Below are 20,406 nucleotides of genomic sequence, written 5' to 3'. Positions count from 1 at the left end.
GTAAGCGCTCCCAGGTGAGCGGGCAAGAGTCTCTGGACAGGCAGGTGGTCACAGCAAGTGACGGCAGAGCCTCCAGGTAGGCTAGCAGGCAGGTAGCAGGTGAGCGCTCCCAGGTGAGCGGGCAAGAGTCTCTGGACAGGCAGGTGGTCACGGCAAGTGATGGCAGAGCCTCCAGGTAGGCTAGCAGGCAGGTAGCAGGTGAGCGCTCCCAGGTGAGCGGGCAAGAGTCTCTGGACTGGCAGGTGGTCACGGCAAGTGACGGCAGAGCCTCCAGGTAGGCTAGCAGGCAGGTAGCAGGTGAGCGCTCCCAGGTGAGCGGGCAGGCTGGTCCATAGACAGACTGACAGGTGTCGGAAGGCAGACCGTCGGACCGCAGGCTTGCAAGCAGGTAAGCGGATATCAGGCAGGTATCAAGCAGGAATCTGGCAGGTGACTGGCAGGTAACAGGCTGGAATCTGGCAGGTGACTGGCAGGTAAGCAGGAATCTGGCAGGTAACTGGTAACGGGACCTGAGGGCTGAAGCAGAGTGAAGGCTTTGCAACAACATTGCTCGGGCACCTCCATTTTGGAGGAGGTGCCTTATATATGGAGAGATCCTCCGGCCATTGGCCGGGGACTCCTTAGGACGGCGCGCGCGGCCCCTTTAAGAGAGGGGAAGCGCGCGCGCCCTAAGCACAGTGGCCGGGAAGGAGCGTGCGCTGCCAGCAGAGCGGGAGGAAGACGCCGGGCACGGAGCGGAGAGGTGAGGGGAACAGCGTCCCTGCCTAGCAGGAGGCAGGGACGCCGACGCTACAGTACCCCCCCCTTTAGGCCCCCCCTTTTTTAGGCCAGACAGAAATTTATCAAGGATGAGAGGGGCATGGATGTTCTCCCGGGGCTCCCACGTTCTCTCCTCAGGAACAAACCCCCTCCAATCTACTAGAAAAAAGGTCTTTCCTCTTACCCCTTTTGGTGGCCAGAATGTTCTCTACCTCAAACTCGTTTTCAGCGGAAACAGGAGCAGGAGGCGTACCTGTAGACTTGGAAAAAGAGTTAAGTACCATGGGTTTGAGGAGAGATACATGGAAGGAATTAGGGATCCGCAAGTTGGCCGGGAGTTTCAATTTATAGGCCACCGGGTTGATCTGTTTGATAACCTCCAGTGGGCCGATGAACCGAGGCCCTAATTTGTAGGAAGGAACCTTGAGCCGGACATACTTGGACGAGAGCCAGACTTTATCTCCAGGACGGAATTGTGGAGGATCCAGGCGTTTTTTGTCAGCGTGTTTTTTCATCCGCTCGGACGACTGAAGGAGTGCGGATCGGGTACTCTCCCAAATGGAGGAAAATTTGCTAATGAGAGATTCCGCAGCCGGATTGTCCACCGAGGTGGAGACGGGAAATGGGATCCGAGGATGCTGACCGAATACTACAAAAAACGGGGATTTGGAGGAAGATTCGCTCTCGTGATTATTGTAAGAGAATTCGGCCCATGGCAGGAGATCCACCCAGTCTGAATGGTGGGCATTAACTGGTCAGGATCTGATTGATCAGCTCCACTTGACCATTGGACTGTGGGTGGTATGCGGAGGAGAAGTCCAGGGAGACGTCTAGCAGCTTACATGTGGCTCTCCAGAAGCGTGAGGTGAACTGAACCCCACGATCCGACACGATGTGGAGGGGCAGGCCATGGAGACGGAAGATGTGGCGGATAAAGTCTTTAGCCAGCTCGGGTGCAGACGGGAGGCCTGGCAGGGGAATGAAATGAGCCATTTTGGAAAAGCGGTCAGCGACCACCCAAATGACCGTACAACCGGCAGAGACAGGGAGATCTGTTATGAAGTCCATAGCTATATGCTGCCAGGGGGCAGCAGGTACTGGAAGAGGAAGGAGGCGACCGGCTGGCAGGTGTCTCGGAACCCTTGTTGCGGGCGCAGGACACACAGGCAGAAACAAAGTCTATTAAGTCCTTGTGCAGGGTAGGCCACCAGTAGTGCCGGGTGATAAGCTGGAGGGTCTTTTTCTGACTGGCGTGGCCAGCTAGCTTAGACGAGTGACCCCAGTGTAGGATCTTCTCCCGATCAGGTACCGTTACGAACGTCTTACCGGGAGGGAGACGATTTAGACTCACGGGGGCCACCTGCATTACTCTGGCGGGATCGATGATGTGTTTAGGTTCCTCCTCAAGATCAGACACCAGGAAGGATCGGGGCAAGGCGTCAGCTTTGATGTTTTTGTCAGCCGGGCAAAAATGAAGAACAAAATCAAAGCGAGCAAAAAACAAGGACCACCGGGCTTGGCGCGGGTTAAGTCTCTGGGCACTCTGGAGGTAAGCCAAGTTCTTGTGGTCCGTGTAAATTATTACCGGGTGAAGAGCCCCCTCGAGCAGGTAACGCCACTCCTCCAATGCCAGCTTAATGGCCAATAACTCTCGGTCTCCTATAGAATAGTTGCGCTCGGAAGAGGAGAAGAGTTTGGAGAAGAAGCCGCAAGTTACCATTCTCCCGGAAGACGATTTTTGGGTAAGTACCGCTCCGGCTCCAGAGGAGGAGGCATCAACTTCCAGGAAGAATTGCTTGTTGCCGTCCGGGCGATGCAGCACCGGGGCGGAAGAGAAAGCCTGTTTTAAGGAAAGAAAGGCTTCCTCTGCTTCGGGCGGCCATTCTCTGGGATTAGTGCCCTTACGGGTGAGCGCAGAGATTGGGGCAGTCCGGGAAGAGAAGTGCGTTATGAAGAGGCGGTAGTAGTTGGCGAAGCCCAGGAACCGCTGAATAGCCTTCAACCCCTCTGGTCGAGGCCACTTCTCGATGGCAGACAGTTTCTCAGGATCCATTCATAGGCCGGTCTGAGAAATTATGTAGCCCAAAGACGGAAGCGAGGTCTGCTCAAAGAGGCACTTCTCATTTTAGCCTAGAGGTGGTTCTGCCTGAGCCTGAGCAGAACCTGACGAACATCCCTCCGGTGTGTGGGGAGATCCGGAGAGAAGACCAAGATGTCGTCCAGGTACACCACTACGCAGGAGTAGAGAAGGTCCCGGAAGATGTCATTGACCAACTCTTGAAAGACGGCGGGAGCGTTACAGAGACCGAAGGGCATTACCAGGTATTCATAGTGGCCGTCCCGGGTGTTGAATGCAGTCTTCGATTCATCCCCCTGACGGATACGGACCAGGTTATACGCCCCACGGAGGTCCAGCTTGGTGAAGATTCTAGCCCCCCTCAGACGGTCAAATAATTCCGGAATGAGCATAAGGGGGTATTTATTCTTCACCGTGATCTGGTTAAGGCCTCTATAGTCTATACAGGGACGGAGTGAGCCGTCCTTCTTTTTGACGAAGAAGAAGCCTGCTCCCGCCGGGGAAGTAGATTTCCGGATGAATCCACGGGCCAGATTCTCCTCGATATATTCTGACATGGATCGGGTCTCAGCAGCGGACAAAGGGTAAATGCGCCCACGGGGAGGAGTAGCGGCGGGCATCAGGTTGATTGGGCAGTCGTATGGTCTATGAGGGGGTAATGTCTCTGCCTCCTTTTTATTAAAGACGTCCGCATACGACCAATAAGGAGACGGAAGACCAGGTAGATTGGCTGGAGTAGGAGAAGGATGGACAGGATGGACGGGAACTAAACAAGTCTTATGGCAGTCCTGTCCCCAGCGAAGGACTTCTCCGGTCTGCCAATCAAGCACGGGTGCATGTCTCTGAAGCCAAGGTAGGCCTAGTAAGAGGGCGTGAGAGAGTCCAGGCAGAACATGAAAGATGCTGCTCTCTGAGTGCAGCATTCCCACCTGCAGTGTTATGGATTCGGTGATGAGTTGGATGGGATGTGGTAAGAGGCCCCCATCCACGGCAGCGACAGATAAGGGTACAGCTAGAGGTTTGGTGGGAATGCGGTATTTCTCTACCAGAGACTGAGAAATGAGATTTCCGGCAGCTCCAGAGTCAAGTTGAGCCAGTTCAAAATAACGGTTCTCCCCGCAGATGATAGAGACCGACAGCAGCAGAGATGGAGAGGGTTTATTCTTGTCTAGGACGACCTCTCTGAGCGATCCTAGACACAGGCGTTTCCCGACCTCTCCGGGCAGGAACGGATCCGGTGCTCCTTACTGCCACAGTAGAAGCAGCTCCCCTCGGCACGGCGTAACTCTTGACGGGTTTTGACCATCTTGGTCTGGTCGACCTGCATAGGCTCAGGTGAGTGCGCCTGGGTAGTAACGGGTTAAGTGACAGGTTTCTGGAAGGTAGGGGCTAGACGTGGAAACCTCCTCTCACGGGTGACCTCTTTGGCGCGCTCCTGGAACCGGATGTCAATCCGGATGGCAAGTGTTATTAAGTCGTCGAGAGTGGTAGGAATGTCCCGACCGGCGAGTTCATCTTTAATACGGCCGGACAGACCCTCCCAAAAGACAGACACCAGGGCGTCGTTATCCCAGGCCAGCTCCGAAGCAAGGGTACGGAACGGTATGGCATATTGGCCCACGGTGAGATTTCCTTGATGGAGGCGTAGCAGAGATGATGCGGATGAGGTCTTCCGTCCCGGTTCGTCGAAGACTTTCCGGAAAGCCGTGAGAAAGGCTGGCAGGTCGGACACTAGGGGGTCTCCTCTCTCCCATAGAGGATTTAGCCAAGCCAGTGCCTCCCCCGTGAGATGGAACATAATGAAGGCTATTTTGGCCTGGTCGGAGATAAACTGGTGGGACAGGAGTTCAAAGTGCAGGGTGCACTGGTTTATGAAGCCCCGGACTTGAGCGGGATCGCCTCCGAAGCGAGGAGGTGCAGAAAGCCGGGGTCCGGGGCAGGATACCATGGTATTGGTGGGCAGCGGCGCTGCCGGGTTGCGAGTCATGACACTAGCGGTGGTTACTGGTGGAGCAGTCAGGGTGTCCAGGCGAGAGTTGACATTCCGCAGGTGACTCAGGATGGACTCCTGTTGGGACCTCTGCCGGGACAGTTCATGACATAGGTCTGAGAGCGAGGGAGCTTGGGTGCCACTGGGTTCCATGGCCTGAGCAAACTGTAACGGGTCTGGGAGGCGGAACCTCTGAGCAACTATACAAGGGGGCGGTCCTTGTAAGGAAGCGGGTGGCTCCCAGGGAAGACGGGCAGGTAGTCACGGCAAGTGACAGGGACAGTCTCTGGGTAGAAGGGCAGGTAGTCACGGCAAGTGACAGGGACAGTCTCTGGGTAGACTAGCAGACAGGTAGCAGGTGGACGCTCCCAGGTGAGCGGGCAAGAGTCTCTGGACGGGCAGGTGGTCACGGCATGTGACGGCAGAGCCTCCAGGTAGGCTAGCAGGCAGGTAGCAGGTAAGCGCTCCAAGGTGAGCGGGCAAGAGTCTCTGGACAGGCAGGTGGTCACAGCAAGTGACGGCAGAGCCTCCAGGTAGGCTAGCAGGCAGGTAGCGGGTGAGCGCTCCCAGGTGAGCGGGCAAGAGTCTCTGGACAGGCAGGTGGTCACGGCAAGTGACGGCAGAGCCTCCAGGTAGGCTAGCAGGCAGGTAGCAGGTGAGCGCTCCCAGGTGAGCGGGCAAGAGTCTCTGGACTGGCAGGTGGTCACGGCAAGTGACGGCAGAGCCTCCAGGTAGGCTAGCAGGCAGGTAGCAGGTGAGCGCTCCCAGGTGAGCGGGCAGGCTGGTCCATAGACAGACTGACAGGTGTCGGAAGGCAGACCGTCGGACCGCAGGCTTGCAAGCAGGTAAGCGGAGATCAGGCAGGTATCAAGCAGGAATCTGGCAGGTGACTGGCAGGTAACAGGCAGGTAACAGGCAGGTGACTGGCAGGTAACTGGTAATGGGACCTGAGGGCTGAAGCAGAGTGAAGGCTTTGCAACAACATTGCTCGGGCACCTCCATTTTGGAGGAGGTGCCTTATATATGGAGAGATCCTCCGGCCATTGGCCGGGGACTCCTTAGGACGGCGCGCGCGGCCCCTTTAAGAGAGGGGAAGCGCGCGCGCGCCCTAAGCACAGTGGCCGGGAAGGAGCGTGCGCTGCCAGCAGAGCGGGAGGAAGACACCGGGCACGGAGCGGAGAGGTGAGGGGAACAGCGTCCCTGCCTAGCAGGAGGCAGGGACGCCGACACTACACATTCCTTGTGTTCTTTAGCCCAAACAAGTCTCTTCTGCTTGTTGCCTGTCCTTAGCAGTGGTTTCCTAGCAGCTATTTTACCATGAAGGCCTGCTGCACAAAGTCTCCTCTTAACAGTTGTTGAAGAGATGTGTCTGCTGCTAGAACTCTGTGTGGCATTGACCTGGTCTCTAATCTGAGCTGCTGTTAACCTGCGATTTCTGTGGCTGGTGACTCGGATAAACTTATCCTCAGAAGCAGAGGTGACTCTTGGTCTTCCTTTCCTGGGGCGGTCCTCATGTGAGCCAGTTTCTTTGTAGCGCTTGATGGTTTTTGCAACTGCACTTGGGGACACATTCAAAGTTTTCCCAATTTTTCAGACTCACTGACTTTCATTTCTTAAAGTAATGATGGCCACTCACTTTTCTTTACTTAGCTGCTTTTTTCTTGCCATAATACAAATTCTACCAGTCTATTCAGTAGGACTATCAGTTGTGTATCCACCAGACTTCTGCACAACACAACTGATGGTCCTAACCCCATTTATAAGGCAAGAAATCCCACTTATTAAACCTGACAGGGCACACCTGTGAAGTGAAAACCATTTCCGGTGACTACCTCTTGAAGCTCGTCAAGAGAATGCCAAGAGTGTGCAAAGCAGTCATCAAAGCAAAAGGTGGCTACTTTGAAGAACCTAGAATATAAGACATATTTTCATTTGCTTCACACTATTTTGTTAAGTATATAATTCCACATGTGTTAATTCATAGTTTTGATGCCTTCAGTGTGAATGTACAATTTTCATAGTCATGAAAATACAGAAAAATCTTTAAATGAGAAGGTGTGTCCAAACTTTTGGTCTGTACTGTATACACAGCGGGAGGCCGCACAGCGCCATTTATACACAGCGGGAGGCCGCACAGCGCCATCTATACACAGCGGGAGGCCGCACGGTGCCATCTATACACAGCGGGAGGCCGCACGGTGCCATCTATACACAGCAGGAGGCCGCACATTGCCATCTATACACAGCGGGAGGCCGCACGGTGCCATCTATACACAGCGGGAGGCCGCACGGGGCCCCCCAGATTCAGCGGGAGGCCGTACAGCACCATCTCTACACAGCGGTAGGCCGCACGTAGCCATCTATACACAGCAGGAGGCCGCATGTAGCCATCTATACACAGCAGGAGGAAGCACGTAGCCATCTATACACAGCGGGAGGCCGCACAGCGCCATTTATACACAGCGGGAGGCCGCACGTAGCCATCTATACACAGCGGGAAGCCGCACGGAGCCCCCCAGATTCAGCGGGAGGCCGCACAGCACCATCTATACACAGCGGGAGGCCGCACAGCTTCATCTATACACAGCGGGAGGCCGCACGGTGCCATCTATACACAGCAGGAAGCCGTACGTAGCCATCTTTACACAGCGGGAGGCCGCACTGCGCCATCTATACACAGCGGGAGGCCGCACGTAGCCATCTATACACAGCAGGAGGCCGCACTGCGCCATCTATACACAGCGGGAGGCCGCACGTAGCGATCTATAAACAACGGGAGGCCGCACGTAGCCATCTATACACAGCGGGAGGCCGCACGTAGCCATTTATACACAGAGGGAGGCCGCACGTAGCCATTTATACACAGCGGGAGGCCGCACGTAGCCATCTATACACAGCAGGAGGCCGCACATAGCCATCTATACACAGCAGGAGGCCGCACATAGCCATCTATACACAGCGGGAGGCCTCATGGTGCCATCTACACACAGCGGGAGGCCGCACGTAGCCATCTATACACAGCAGGAGGCAGCATGGCGCCATCTATACACAGCAGGAGGTCACATGGAGCCCACCAGATACAGCGGGAGGCCGCACGGCGCCATCTATACACAGCGGGAGGCCGCACGGTGCCATCTATACACAGCGGGAGGCCGCACGTAGCAATCTATACACAGCGGGAGGCCGCACGTAGCCATCTATACACAGCAGGAGGCCGCACATAGCGATCTATACACAGCAGGAGGCCGCACATAGCCATCTATACACAGCTGGAGGCCTCATGGTGCCATCTACACACAGCGGGAGGCTGCACGTAGCCATCTATACACAGCAGGAGGCAGCACAGCACCATCTATACACAGCGGGAGGCCGTATGGCACCCCTCAGATACAGCGGGAGGCCGCACGTAGCCATCTATAAACAGCAGGAGGCCGTACGTTGCCATCTATACACAGCAGGAGGCCGCACATAGCCATCTATACACAGCTGGAGGCCTCATGGTGCCATCTATACACAGCGGGAGGCCGCACGCAGTCATCTATACACAGCAGGAGGCAGCATGGTGCCATCTATACACAGCGGGAGGTCACATGGAGCCCCCCAGATACAGCGGAAGGCCGCACGTCGCCATCTATACACAGTGGGAGGCAGCATAACACCATCTATACATAGCAGGAGGCCGCACGTAGCCATCTATACACAGCGGGAGGCCGCACGTAGCCATCTATACACAGCGGGAGGCCGCACGTAGCCATCTATACACAGCGGGAGGCCGCACGTAGCCATCTATACACAGCGGGAGGCCGCACGTAGCCATATATACACAGCGGGAGGCCGCACGTAGCCATCTATACACAGCGGGAGGCCGCACGTAGCCATCTATACACAGCAGGAGGCCGCACGTAGCCATCTACACACAGCAGGAGGCCGCACGTAGCCATGTATACACAACAGGAGGCTGCACGTAGCCATGTATACACAGCAGGAGGCCGCACGTAGCCATGTATACACAGCAGGAGGCCGCACGTAGCCATATATACACAGGAGGAGGCAGAACGGCGCTAACTATACACAGCAGGAGGCAGAACGGCGCTAACTATACACTGTGGGAGGCCGCACGCCACGACCCAGATACAGCGGGAGGCCGAACGCAGCCATCTATAGACAGCAGGAGGCCGCATGTAGGCATCTATACACAGCGCGAGGCCGCACGGCGCCCCACAGATAGAGCGGGAGGCCACACGTAGCCATCTATACACCACAGCGGGAGGCCGCACGTCGCGCCCCCCAGATACAGTGGGAGGCCGCACAGCACCTCCACAGAGACAGCAGGAGGCCGCACGGCACCTCGCCAGAGACAGCAGGAGGCCGCACGCAGTCACGCACACACACAAACAAATACAGACATATACATGCACGCATAAACACATTTGAAACACAAAAATACATATAAACAGACATCACACAACGATATCTGCCTGCACACACACACTCACTCAATCACACACTCACCATCTCCCGGCTCGGCTCCAGTCGTCCAGCTCCTCTCCGGTGCAGCAGTGCAGGGCGCACACTTCGTGACGTCACACTAGCAGACACGGCCGCACACAGGGCCGTGTCTCCTAGCTGTGACGAGGCCGAAGAAGCAGCGGCCGTGTGCAGCTGCTGGGGGAGCGGTCCGGGGCCCCCCCACCTCTGCCTGTCGGTATGTTTCGCATTGGCGCTCACATATTCTAATGAGGGCAATTTGCCATGGGTCCCCCGGAGCCCCGGACGGTAGCCCAGATTGCCCTCATTATAATCCGCCTATGGATTCGGGCCTCTCACCCGGTCTACTTGAAGCGGGGCAAGAGGAGATCGCATGTAGTGATGCCCAAATATTTGAGCAGCCACGGTCACACGAAGGCGACAGTGGGAAAGTGTCACAATAGGTGGACGATGATGAGACACAATTGCCAGAAAGTCAGGAGGAGGACCAGGGTGCGGAAGTGGAAGACGAGGTGGTGGATGATATAGTAACTGACCCAACCTGGCAGGAGGACATGCAGAGCGAGGACAGCAGCACACAGGGGGAGGGAGGCAGAGCACCCCAACAAGCAGGAAGAAGCAGTGTGGTGGCCGCAGACAGAAGGCTGGCAACCGTTACCCGTAACACCAACACGAAGGAACTTGCCAGTACAACTGTTAGGTCTTCCCGAGTCTGGTTGCTTTTTAAAGACTCTGCCGATAACCCCAGAAAGGCCATTTGCACCACCTGCCAGGCAAGCATCAGCAGGGGTAGCAAAACGACCAGCCTGACTACCACCAGAATGATCAGGCACATGGCAGAAAAGCACCCGACTTAGTAGGCCGAACCCCAGGGTCCAGGATCAGTGTCTGCGGGAGGCACCATTGCTTCTTCTGCTGTTGTGCATGCAAGCCAATCCCCTGTCTATGGTGCATGCGAAGATGCCTCCTGATCTGCACCTGTCGTTGCACACTCTCAAGTAGAAGCATATGGAAGCACATCATGTTCTTGTCCCAGTGCAGCGTTCAGTTGTCTATACCCCAGTCCTTGGAACGCAAGCGCAAATACGCAGCCAACGACCCACAGGCCACACTACTAAATTCTCACATTTCACGACTGCTTGCGCTGAAAATGTTGCATTTTAGGCTCGTGGAGATGAAAGCATTCCCCGCAACCTGATGGCAGTGGCCGTCCCTTGGTACTCGGTCCCCAGCCGCCACTATTTCTCCCAGTGTGCTGTCCCTGCATTACACAAGCACGTGACCCAAAACATTAGCTGTGCCCTCAACAGCGCAGTTACCAGGAAAGTCCACCTAACCACGGACATGTGGACAATTGCTTGTGGTCAGGGACGGTACATCTCGCTGACGGCACACTGAGTTAACATAGTGGAAGCGGGGACCCAGTCGGCTTCCACAGACACATCACGTCACTAACACGGAACACGTCCTCCCGACGCCAAGGATTGCGGGCCCTAGGTGAAACAGGGTTGCCCCCACGGTCTACAGCTCCTGCACCTCATCCTCTTCAGCCTCCATCTCCGAAATGACCACATCAGTCACAAGCTGGAAGCACTGTAGCACTGCCTCGGACAAGCGGCAACAGGCTGTGCTGAAGCTAATATGCCTAGGTGACAAACCGCACAATGCTGAAGAGTTGTGGACAGTTCTGAAAGAGCAGGCAGATCTGTGGCTCACACCGCTGAACCTACAGCCAGGCATGGTCGTGTGTGACAATGGCCGGAACCAGGTGGTGGCTCTGAGGCGAGGCGAGCTCACACACGTACCATGCCTGGCCCATGTGCTTAACCTCGTGGTTCAGCGGTTTCTCAAATCCTACCCGGAGCTGCCAGATCTGCTTGCTAAAGTACGCCGCCTGTGTGCCCATTTTAGAAAGTCACCTACAGCTTCCGCCGCCCTTGCTGTGTTTCAGCAGGGTTTGCAGCTTCCGGCTCACAGACTGGTGTGTGATGTCCCCATGCGTTGGAACTCTACACTGCAGATGTTGGGAAGGATTTGTGAGCAGAAGAGGGCAGTTGTTGAGTACCAACATCAACAAGGCCATCGGTATTCAGTTCAGACTCCACACACAAGACCTCAGGAGTGGACATGGATGTCAGACATATGTACCATCCTCCAAAACTTTGAGGACTCCACCAAGATGGTGAGCGGCGATGACGCCATAATTAGCATCACCATCCCGCTTCTCTGTCTTCTGAAACGCTCTCTGCTCACAATCAAAGAGGATGCATTGCAGGCGGAGCACGATGAGATGGAGGAAGGAACCATACAGGGTGATTACACACAGCCAAGCCCCATCTCATCCCAACGTGGATTGGTTGACAATGAGGAAGAGGAGGAAAAGGAGGAGGAGGAAGAACAGGAGCTAGTTTCATGCGCTATAGATGGTACTACCTGCACAGCTGTCATACCGTCTGTTCAGCGTGGATGGCCAGAGGACAGAGAGGAGGAGGAGGAGAGCATGCTCAGTCATCTTCTTGGTGAGGACACGGAAGTCTTGCCTGTTAGTAGTCTGGCACGCATGGCTGAGTTTATGTTACGCTGCCTTTCCCATTACTCTCGCGTTCTCAAAATTTTGAGTGACAGCCTTTACTGGTTGGTGACACTTCTAGACCCATGCTACAAGGAGAACTTTATATCTCTTATTCCTGAGGCAGACAGGTCTACAAAAATGGGGCTCTACCAGAAGGCCCTTGCTGCGGAACTATTAAAAAAATTCCCATCTGAAAACGCTGGCGGCAGAGGTCACACTTCGTTGGACAACCAAGGAGTACAGGCGAGAGAGACACAACTTCAATCCAGCAGAGGCAGGGGAACACTGTCAAAGTTCTGGGAGAATTTTCTCAGCCCCTCCCATCGCACAAGCCCTGAGGCGCGGGGTACTCTCAGAAGGAGTGCAAAGTTTGGGAAGATGCTGAGGGAGTACCTTGCCGACTGTACCAACATCCTCCGTGATTCCTCTGTGCCTTATAATTATTGGGTATCCAAGCTGGATACGTGGAATGAACTGGATCTCTATGCCTTGGAGGTCCTGGCCTGCCCTGCCGCCAGCATTTTATCATAGCGGGTTTTTAGTGCCGCTGGTGGAATTATAACTGATAAGCGCATCCGCCTGTCAACTGAAAATGCTGACAGGCTGACTCTTATAAAAATGAACAAGGGCTGGATTGGGCCAGACTTCTCAACACCACCGAATGATAGTGTAACAAACTCCAATCCAGTGTCTTTTCTTGGGAGCTGTATTCCAATGCACCTTTTCACACCCAGACATGGGTATACGCTTCCTGATTTTGGCTATTTGCTCTTGTCCTCCTCCTTCTCCTCATCCTCCACCACCATATCACCAGGGTGACCGTGACCTGTGATGCAACACCCACATAATTTTTTTAAAGGGGGTTTATGATGCCTGTAAAAAAAAATTTTTATACAGTATGTTCATGTATACCCCCCAGGAGTAAATGTTTGTCAGCCCATACACTTAGTGTATGTGGATTACAAGTATAGGAGGCCCGCTCTTTTCTAATGGGAACATTTTTTTTACGAGGCCCTCCTCCATGTCTCTTCCAAGGGGCATTGGAGTGCCTCCCAATTTTTGGCAGCCCTTGCATTCACTGCATAGGTCAACACTATGGGAGACCCACTTCCTAATAATGGGAACATTTTTTCATGAGGCCCTCTACGTCTCTTCCAAAGGGAATTGGAGTGCCTCCAAATTTTTGGCAACCCTTGCATTCACTGCATAGGCAAACACAATGGGAGACCCACTTCCTAAAAATGGGAACATTGTTTTGAGGAGGCCCTCTGACCTCCATGTCTCTTCCAAGGGGCATTGAAGTGCCTCCAAATTTTTGGCAACCCTTGCATTCACTGCATAGGTCAACACTATGGGAGACCCACTTCCTAATAATGGGAACATTTTTTCATGAGGCCCTCTATGTCTCTTCCAAAGGGAATTGGAGTGCCTCCAAATTTTTGGCAACCCTTGCATTCACTGCATAGGCAAACACAATGGGAGATCCACTTCCTAATAATGGGAAAAATTTTTCATGAGGCCCTCCTCTAAGTCTCTTCAAATAGGTATTGGGGTGCATACAAATTTTCAATGTGGTATTAGGGTGCCTCCAAATTTTGGGCAGCCCTGCCACTCACTGCATCCGCAATAACAGTATAGGAGACCCACTCTTTAGTAATGGGAACAATAAAACATAGCCGGCTGATGGCTCTCTAAGAATAGTGAGGGCCGACTGCTGGCCCTTAAAGAATAGTAAAGGCCGCCTGATGGCCCTATAAAAATAGGCTTTGTGACTTTTACAGTCCCTCCTTCATAAATGAAACACGATGTGTCTGATGATATCTCACTCACCACATGGCCAGATAAGGTTGTAAAATGTTAAAATGACATTTCCTGGTAAATACATTTCTCACGGTTGAAAGCAATGCAAAAGTGAAAAAACGCATCAAAAACGCTACGTGTGAACATAGCCCAAGGTGTGGAGGAGCATTTTTGTTTTTGGTTATTTATTTTGCCTTATATGCAAGACATTACCCTGGAAAGGATGTTCCATATTTCCCAGGAAAATCCATTTTGGTTTAGTTTTGGTATGTTTTATTGTGATTCCGTAAAAGTGGCGTAATACCTCTGACAACGTTGTTGTCCTGGGAGTCAGAAATGCTTCCAGGGGTCTTCCCCATGCTGTTCCCATATCATTTGAGCATGGTTCCCATCGATTTGGGCAATTTTTAGGCCCTCTGCAGACCGCCGAGGTAGCTGCCTGAAAAATGCTCGAGTTTCCCATAGACTTACGTTGGGCTCGTTGCTCGGGTCGAGCACCCGAGTATTCCAATGTGCTCGACCCGAGCATCGAGCATTTTAGTGCTCGCTCATCACTAATAAAGATACAAAGTTTCCCTTCAACTGACTGGGCGTGTACCACAGAACTTATCTGTGGGCATGGCCGTGTTTTGATTGGTCGGCATCAGAGGAGAGAAATAGCAAAGTTCCCTGGGATATGCCCATTTAGATAAGGGGAAAATTTGAGTATTTACTACCGGGGGTTATAACTTTGGAAAGAAGGGACATAGAAGAAAAAGAAAAATTGTTCCAGAATCAGTGGAGCAGTGACAATTGGAAGACATACTCTGTTTAAATTTAAAAATACCCCTTTAAGTTTTCAGGGAAGATAATTAGCTGCTAGAGCTGTCAGGTAGCGGCTTACTCGTCTATCCCCATTGGTAAACTGAACATGTCCGGTATATGGTAGTTAAATTAACGTGCAGGTGTATAAGAGGGGTTGGGAAGAACAGCTGTCATCCAAGCAAGGTTTTGTCTGACAGCTTTTAATGGTGGAGGGGCTAAATATTTGATGACCGATTAGTAGGGAAGAGTCACACGGTCATATAACTCATACGCAATGCTCGGACAAGTTGGCGGCTCTCTGCTGACCCGAGCGTGACAGCTACATAAAAATACAATATGTCATACTCAGATCGGGAGAACCGCCGGCCAGTCCAAGCCTTGCATTATGATCTACATCGGATTTATATGGCCATGTGACTCTTCTCGTAGAATAGGCCATCAATGTGAAATTGTTGGGGGTTCAACACCCAGCACCCCACTAATCACCTGATATCTGCCCAGTTAAATGGTAGACGAACTGCAGTACCCAGCAGCAACCACTAAAGAATGTACAGCGCTGTGGCGCTCGATGTTCAGATCTGATCAGCAGGAGTGCCGGACTCATTAATTGCCTAGTCCTAGACATCCCCTTTAAGTCAAGAGAACATTGAAGGAGTTAATCAGACTCACCTGTACTGGAAAGTCATGTTGGTAATTTTGATTTTGATCTCTTCGCCGTGTCGGTGTTCTCCGGTCATCTCAAAGAGTTTGTTCGCCATGCGTTCGTAAACTTTGGCATTCCTCTTAGTTTGCTTGAGCTCCTCGTAGAATTCCTCCCAGACCAACATGAGACCCCTCATTTCGGCATCGGTCCAGTTCCTGGCCCTCCTGTGCTTCTCGCTCTGAGAGGAGAGCAGGTAACTGGGTACCTCGGCTGCAGCCATTGCTCAATGAAGCAGATGAAAGGGCTTTTAAAAGAGAGACAAGCCCCCTTCCTCTACTACCACCCCCAGCTCTCGACACCCCCCAACTTAGGGATGAGATTTAAGTTGCAGAGCCGGCCCGGTGCAATGGTGGACGGGCTGGAGCATTTGAATGACAACAGAACATATGAAACCCTTTTGCAACAGATTGAAGTCTGAGAGCATAAAATGGGGCCTACAGCTGACAGGCTGGAATTTAGTTAAAAGCTTTTAAACAGGAAAACGTCAGCTTGATGTCACGTTCCCATAGCAACAGAGCAACTGCATAAGCTACAACAACAAAAACCTTTTAACTGAAAGCCAAATAATCAGGACAAAGTTGACAGGCCTTCAATATTAAAGCTTTTAAACACTTAAAAAAAAAATAAAAATGGTACGGCGGTGATAAAAGATCCGCACGTCTGTGGGGTCACGCTTTCTACGAGAAGCTTTTAAGTTGTTCTTTATGGCTTTTTTTTTTTCCTTTCAAAGACACAGAAAGAAAAGAGACCAAACACACAAAGCGAGCTCTCCGGTTAGAATGTTAATTAAAGACGACCGCGATTCAGGGACGCGACGGCCGCTGAATGTCTTCTGGAGGGTCGATGGATGGATGGGGGGTGGGCAGGGTGATTTATCTATGGGGGTCCAGGAAGATGGCGACGACTGCAGACAGTATAATGGAGGTTACTCCTATGTCACCCAGCGTAAGGGAAGACATCTATGTCCACTGAGGAGGGGGTAATACCTCATAAAATAGCAAACGGGGTCACTGAGAATAGAGGGGGGAACTCCGAATTAACGGCAAAGGTGGCCTAGCTTTTATTGACCTTTTCTGGATGGATGGGGGTGGGTAGAGTGATCTATCTATGGGTGTCAAGGAAGATGGCGACAACCATAACAGGACTTGATGGCGACAGTTGCAATCAGTATAATGGGGGTTACTCCTATGTTACTCGGCGTAAGGGAAGACATCTACGTCCACTGAGGAGGTGGCAATACCTCATAAAATCGCAAACGGGGACAATCCGTTCAAAATAGGGAAGAATAGTTGATACTTTAGGATCGGCTAGTTTTCCTAGAACAAAAAAAATGCACCATAACGACAATGTTAGTAGTCATGGGGGGCTTCCAGTAAAATAACTTATAGGGGTCACTGAGAATAGAGGGGTGCAATCCGAATTAACTGTAAAGGTGGCCGAGATTTTGTTGACCTTTTCTCGATGGATGGATGGGCAGGGTGATTTATCTATTGGGGTCAAGGAAGATGGCTACAACCATAACAGGACTGGATAGCAACTGCAGTCAGAATAACGGTGGTTACTTTGTTGTTACTCGGCGTAAGGGAAAACATCTACGTCCACTGACGTGGTGGTAATATCTCATAAAATCAAAATGGGAATAGTTGGTACTTTAGGATCAGCTTGATTTCCTAGAACACAAAAAATGTCCCATAACGACATTAGTAGTCATGGGGGGGCTTCTTGTAGGAGAACTTATAGGGGTCACTAAGAATAGAGGGGTGCGCTCCAAATTAATGGCAAAGGTGGCCAAGCTTTTATTGGCCTTTACTGGATGGATGGGGGGCGGCTAGGGTGAGAATGTTAATTAAAGATGACCGCAATTTAGAGATATGCCGTTCGCTGAATGAATTCTGGAGGGTTGATGGATGGGCAGAGTGATTTAGCTATGGGGCTCAAGGAAGATGGCGACAACTATAACAGGGTTGGATGGCGACGACTGCAGTCAGTATAATGGGGGTTACTTCTATGTTACCCGGCGTAAGGGAAGACATCTAAAGCCACTGACGTGGTGGTAATAACTGATCAAACGCAAAAAGGGACATTTGGTCCTGCTGTATAGACCCAAAACAGTGAAGAATAGTTGATTCTTTAGGATCGGCTAGTCTAACCAGAACCATAAAAAGCCCATAACAACAGTGTTAGTAGTCATGGGGGGCTTCTTGCAAAAGAACTGTTGGGGGCCACTGAAAATAGAGGGGTGCACTCCGAATTACCTGCAATAGTTGAGCTTTTATTGCCTTTCTTATTTTATAAAAGGCAAGGTTTTGTGCCAAAAATTAGAATTAAGCCCCAAATCCAAAGTCTTAGGGGCTCAAAATCTCAAAAGAAAAATATGAAAATACGGCTATTGAAATTTTGGGCCGCTAAGTGGCGTGGCTAGGGTTGAAGATCAGGGTCAGTGTACAGGTGTCATGTTCCCGTTTTTTTGGGGCAGGAGCGCACCACTGTGAACTGTATCTGGTCTGTAAGTCGTCCGGACCCCGGGGACAATGCAATGACGTCACTGCACTGAGAAGAGAAGAGGACGCGGTCACTTGGGTTAGGGGGGAGTATAAAAGTAACGGGGGGTTTTTCTTACAGTGGGCAGCATCATTACTTTTTAAGGGGGCACTAAGGGACATTATTACTGGGTTGGAGGGGCTAAATACTTGCCTTCCCCCTTTCACTGGCATCCCACACTATTCCACTGATGCGTTAAATACCCACCGCTATAAGGTACATCGCAGACATTATATGTCCCATCCTGTCAATTCCAGTATGTTGTCGTCATTTAGATGTAATTGCCATTTACAACTACAACTCCCAGCATGTCCGGACAGCTTGTGGCCTGAAACTGTATGATGTAGTTTTGCAGCAGCCGGAGGGAGGGCCATCGGCTGGAGACGTCTGCTGTAGAGAAGTTAGTATTGTGTACAATATACCATCATCTAGAACATTATTACTAAATCCTTTTAGGGAACCTGTCGGCACATTTTTGGCAGTAGTGGTATAACTGTATAAGAGCTTGTCCACCAGTAAACATTTTACTTTTTTTTTGCAGAAATCCCATGTGCCAGTCATGAGAAATCTATCATAGAAACTATATGCAAATCAATCTGAAAGTGCACTAGGGGCGTGTCAGCACACTTAGACTGCTGCTTTTTTTTCCCCCAAGCATACTGACGCACCCCCTGTGCACTTCCAGCCTGATTTGCATGTAGATTTCATTTAAGATTTATCAGGAATGGCATATCTGAGCTCGACAAAAAAGGTATAGTTTTCATTAGGTAACAAGCGCCTTTATAGCCTCCTTATGTAAGAATGCGCCCATAGGTTCCCTTTAGGTACCATGTGTCTATGCAGCAAGATGCTATGCTCGTACACCTCTCTCTCAAAACAAGCAATAACTTTTTTGGCAATTTGTACCACATTTGTTCCTCTGTGCGATCGGACCAGATAGGCTAACGTTTATTCCCATGTGCATCGAAGAGTCTTGGTTCAGTGGCCGATTCACCAGTTGTCCTTTCTTAGGGAAGAGAGGGACGGCTGTATAACTCAGACGGGGATCACAGCACAGTGCACGGACTGGCCATCGGCTCTCCCAACCCAAGCATGACCGTTGCATAAGAATACATGCTATCAACTCGCCTTGGAAAAGCGGACAACCCGCCGAGCATTGCGTTGCGATCCTCGTCAGAGTTATACGGCCATATGACTCTTCCCTTAGACCACTTTTGGAAAATACTAACTCCTACACAAACCATAGATACTCCCAACAAGAGCGTTTTGGAGACGCTGTCTGTAAGTAGTTGAGAAAGTCTCAGATCCTTACGCTTGTCAAGCTTTCGGGAAGTAATTAACGTGCAGAGCTGGAACGCCTCAGATCTTTACACTGTCCAGTGATTGGCGACTCACCAAACCTGCTAACCTACTGATTAATATGGGGGCCAGGTGTCTGTCCTCTGGGGTTCCAGTATCTATTCTAAGGATTGGCCAATATCAAAGTTAAATATCAAATTAGAACTTAATGGGGTTGTCCCCTTTCAAAAACATTTTGCCTATAAGCTCCGTTAGTAGTAAAAAAAAACACAAAAAACTGTGCATTAATCACCCTCTAGATGTCTAACACTGTGCCCCCACCACTACTACCGGTGTCTGTTATTGTCTGCAGCACTGACGTCACATCCATGACTGCAGCCAATCGGTGAGCTCAGCGGCTCCAAGATGGAATAAGCCGCTCAAAGCCACCAAGCTCAGTAACATAGTAACATAGTTTGTAAAGTCCATCAAGTTCGACCTGTTAGTTCTGTAATTGCTAAAGTTGATCCAGAGGAGGGCAAAAACCCCAAATGATTTGGCCAATCTTCACCTGAGGAAAAATTCCCTCCCGACTCTGAAACCAGCAGTCAGAATAAATCCCTGTATCAACCTACTATTTTATTTTATTTTTAAGTATACGCTGAAATCTGCCTGGTATCTAGAAATGCATCCAGTCCCCGCTTGAACTGGTTTAGTGAATCCGACATTACCGTCTCCTCACTCAGTGAATTCCATATTCTCACTGCTCTTACCGTAAAGAACCCCTTCCTATGCTGGTGCTGAAACCTTTTCTCTTCCAGTCTTAGTGAGTGCCCTCTTGTTACCGTAATATCCCTCCTTTTGATCAAATCCCGGGCAAGATCTCTATACTGTCCCCTAACATATTTGTACACATTTATTATGTCCCCCCTCAACCTTCTCTTTTCCAGGCTGAATAGTCCTAGTTTTGCCAACCTCTCTGGGTATTGCAGTCCCTCCATTCCCTTTATTAATTTTGTTGCCCTCCTTTGTACCTTTTCAAGCTCATTTATATCCTTTCTATATATTGGGGCCCATAACTGAGCACAGTATTCCAAGTGTGGTCTGACCAGTGCTTTGTACAGTGGAAGAACAATGTTCTCATCCTTTGCAGCTATACCTCTTCTGATACATCCCATTACCCTGTTTGCCCTTACAGCAGCCGCCTGACTTTGGGCACTCCAATTTAGTTTGCCATCAATCAAGATGCCCAAGTCCTTCTCCATCTCTGAATTCCCCAATGATTTCCCATTCAGTGAGTACTGGTGACTTCCATTTTTCCTTCCCATATGTATGACCTTACATTTCTCCTCGTTAAACCTCATTTGCCATTTAATGCTCCACCTACCCAGCTT

General features: G+C 51.2%; 1 protein-coding gene across 1 annotated transcript in view; it reads right to left on the bottom strand.

Moving 5' to 3' along the window:
- The window catches only part of MSANTD1 (Myb/SANT DNA binding domain containing 1), a 68,240-nt gene extending 52,592 nt beyond the window's left edge, over positions 1–15,648 (bottom strand). Inside the window, exon 1 of the mRNA XM_073657229.1 lies at positions 15,160–15,648. Coding sequence (XP_073513330.1) covers positions 15,160–15,413 — 254 coding nt within the window. The 5' untranslated portion in view covers positions 15,414–15,648. The remainder of the gene's footprint in view (positions 1–15,159) is intronic.
- Between the last annotated feature and the right edge of the window lie 4,758 nt (positions 15,649–20,406).

This window comes from Phyllobates terribilis, unplaced genomic scaffold (genome assembly GCF_046119375.1).
Source record: "Phyllobates terribilis strain yellow unplaced genomic scaffold, ASM4611937v1 Scaffold_1__5_contigs__length_1240528914, whole genome shotgun sequence".
Taxonomy (NCBI): Eukaryota; Metazoa; Chordata; class Amphibia; order Anura; family Dendrobatidae; genus Phyllobates; species Phyllobates terribilis.
Note: the sequence above shows the minus strand (reverse complement) of the source record. Positions and strands in the feature narration are given on the sequence as shown.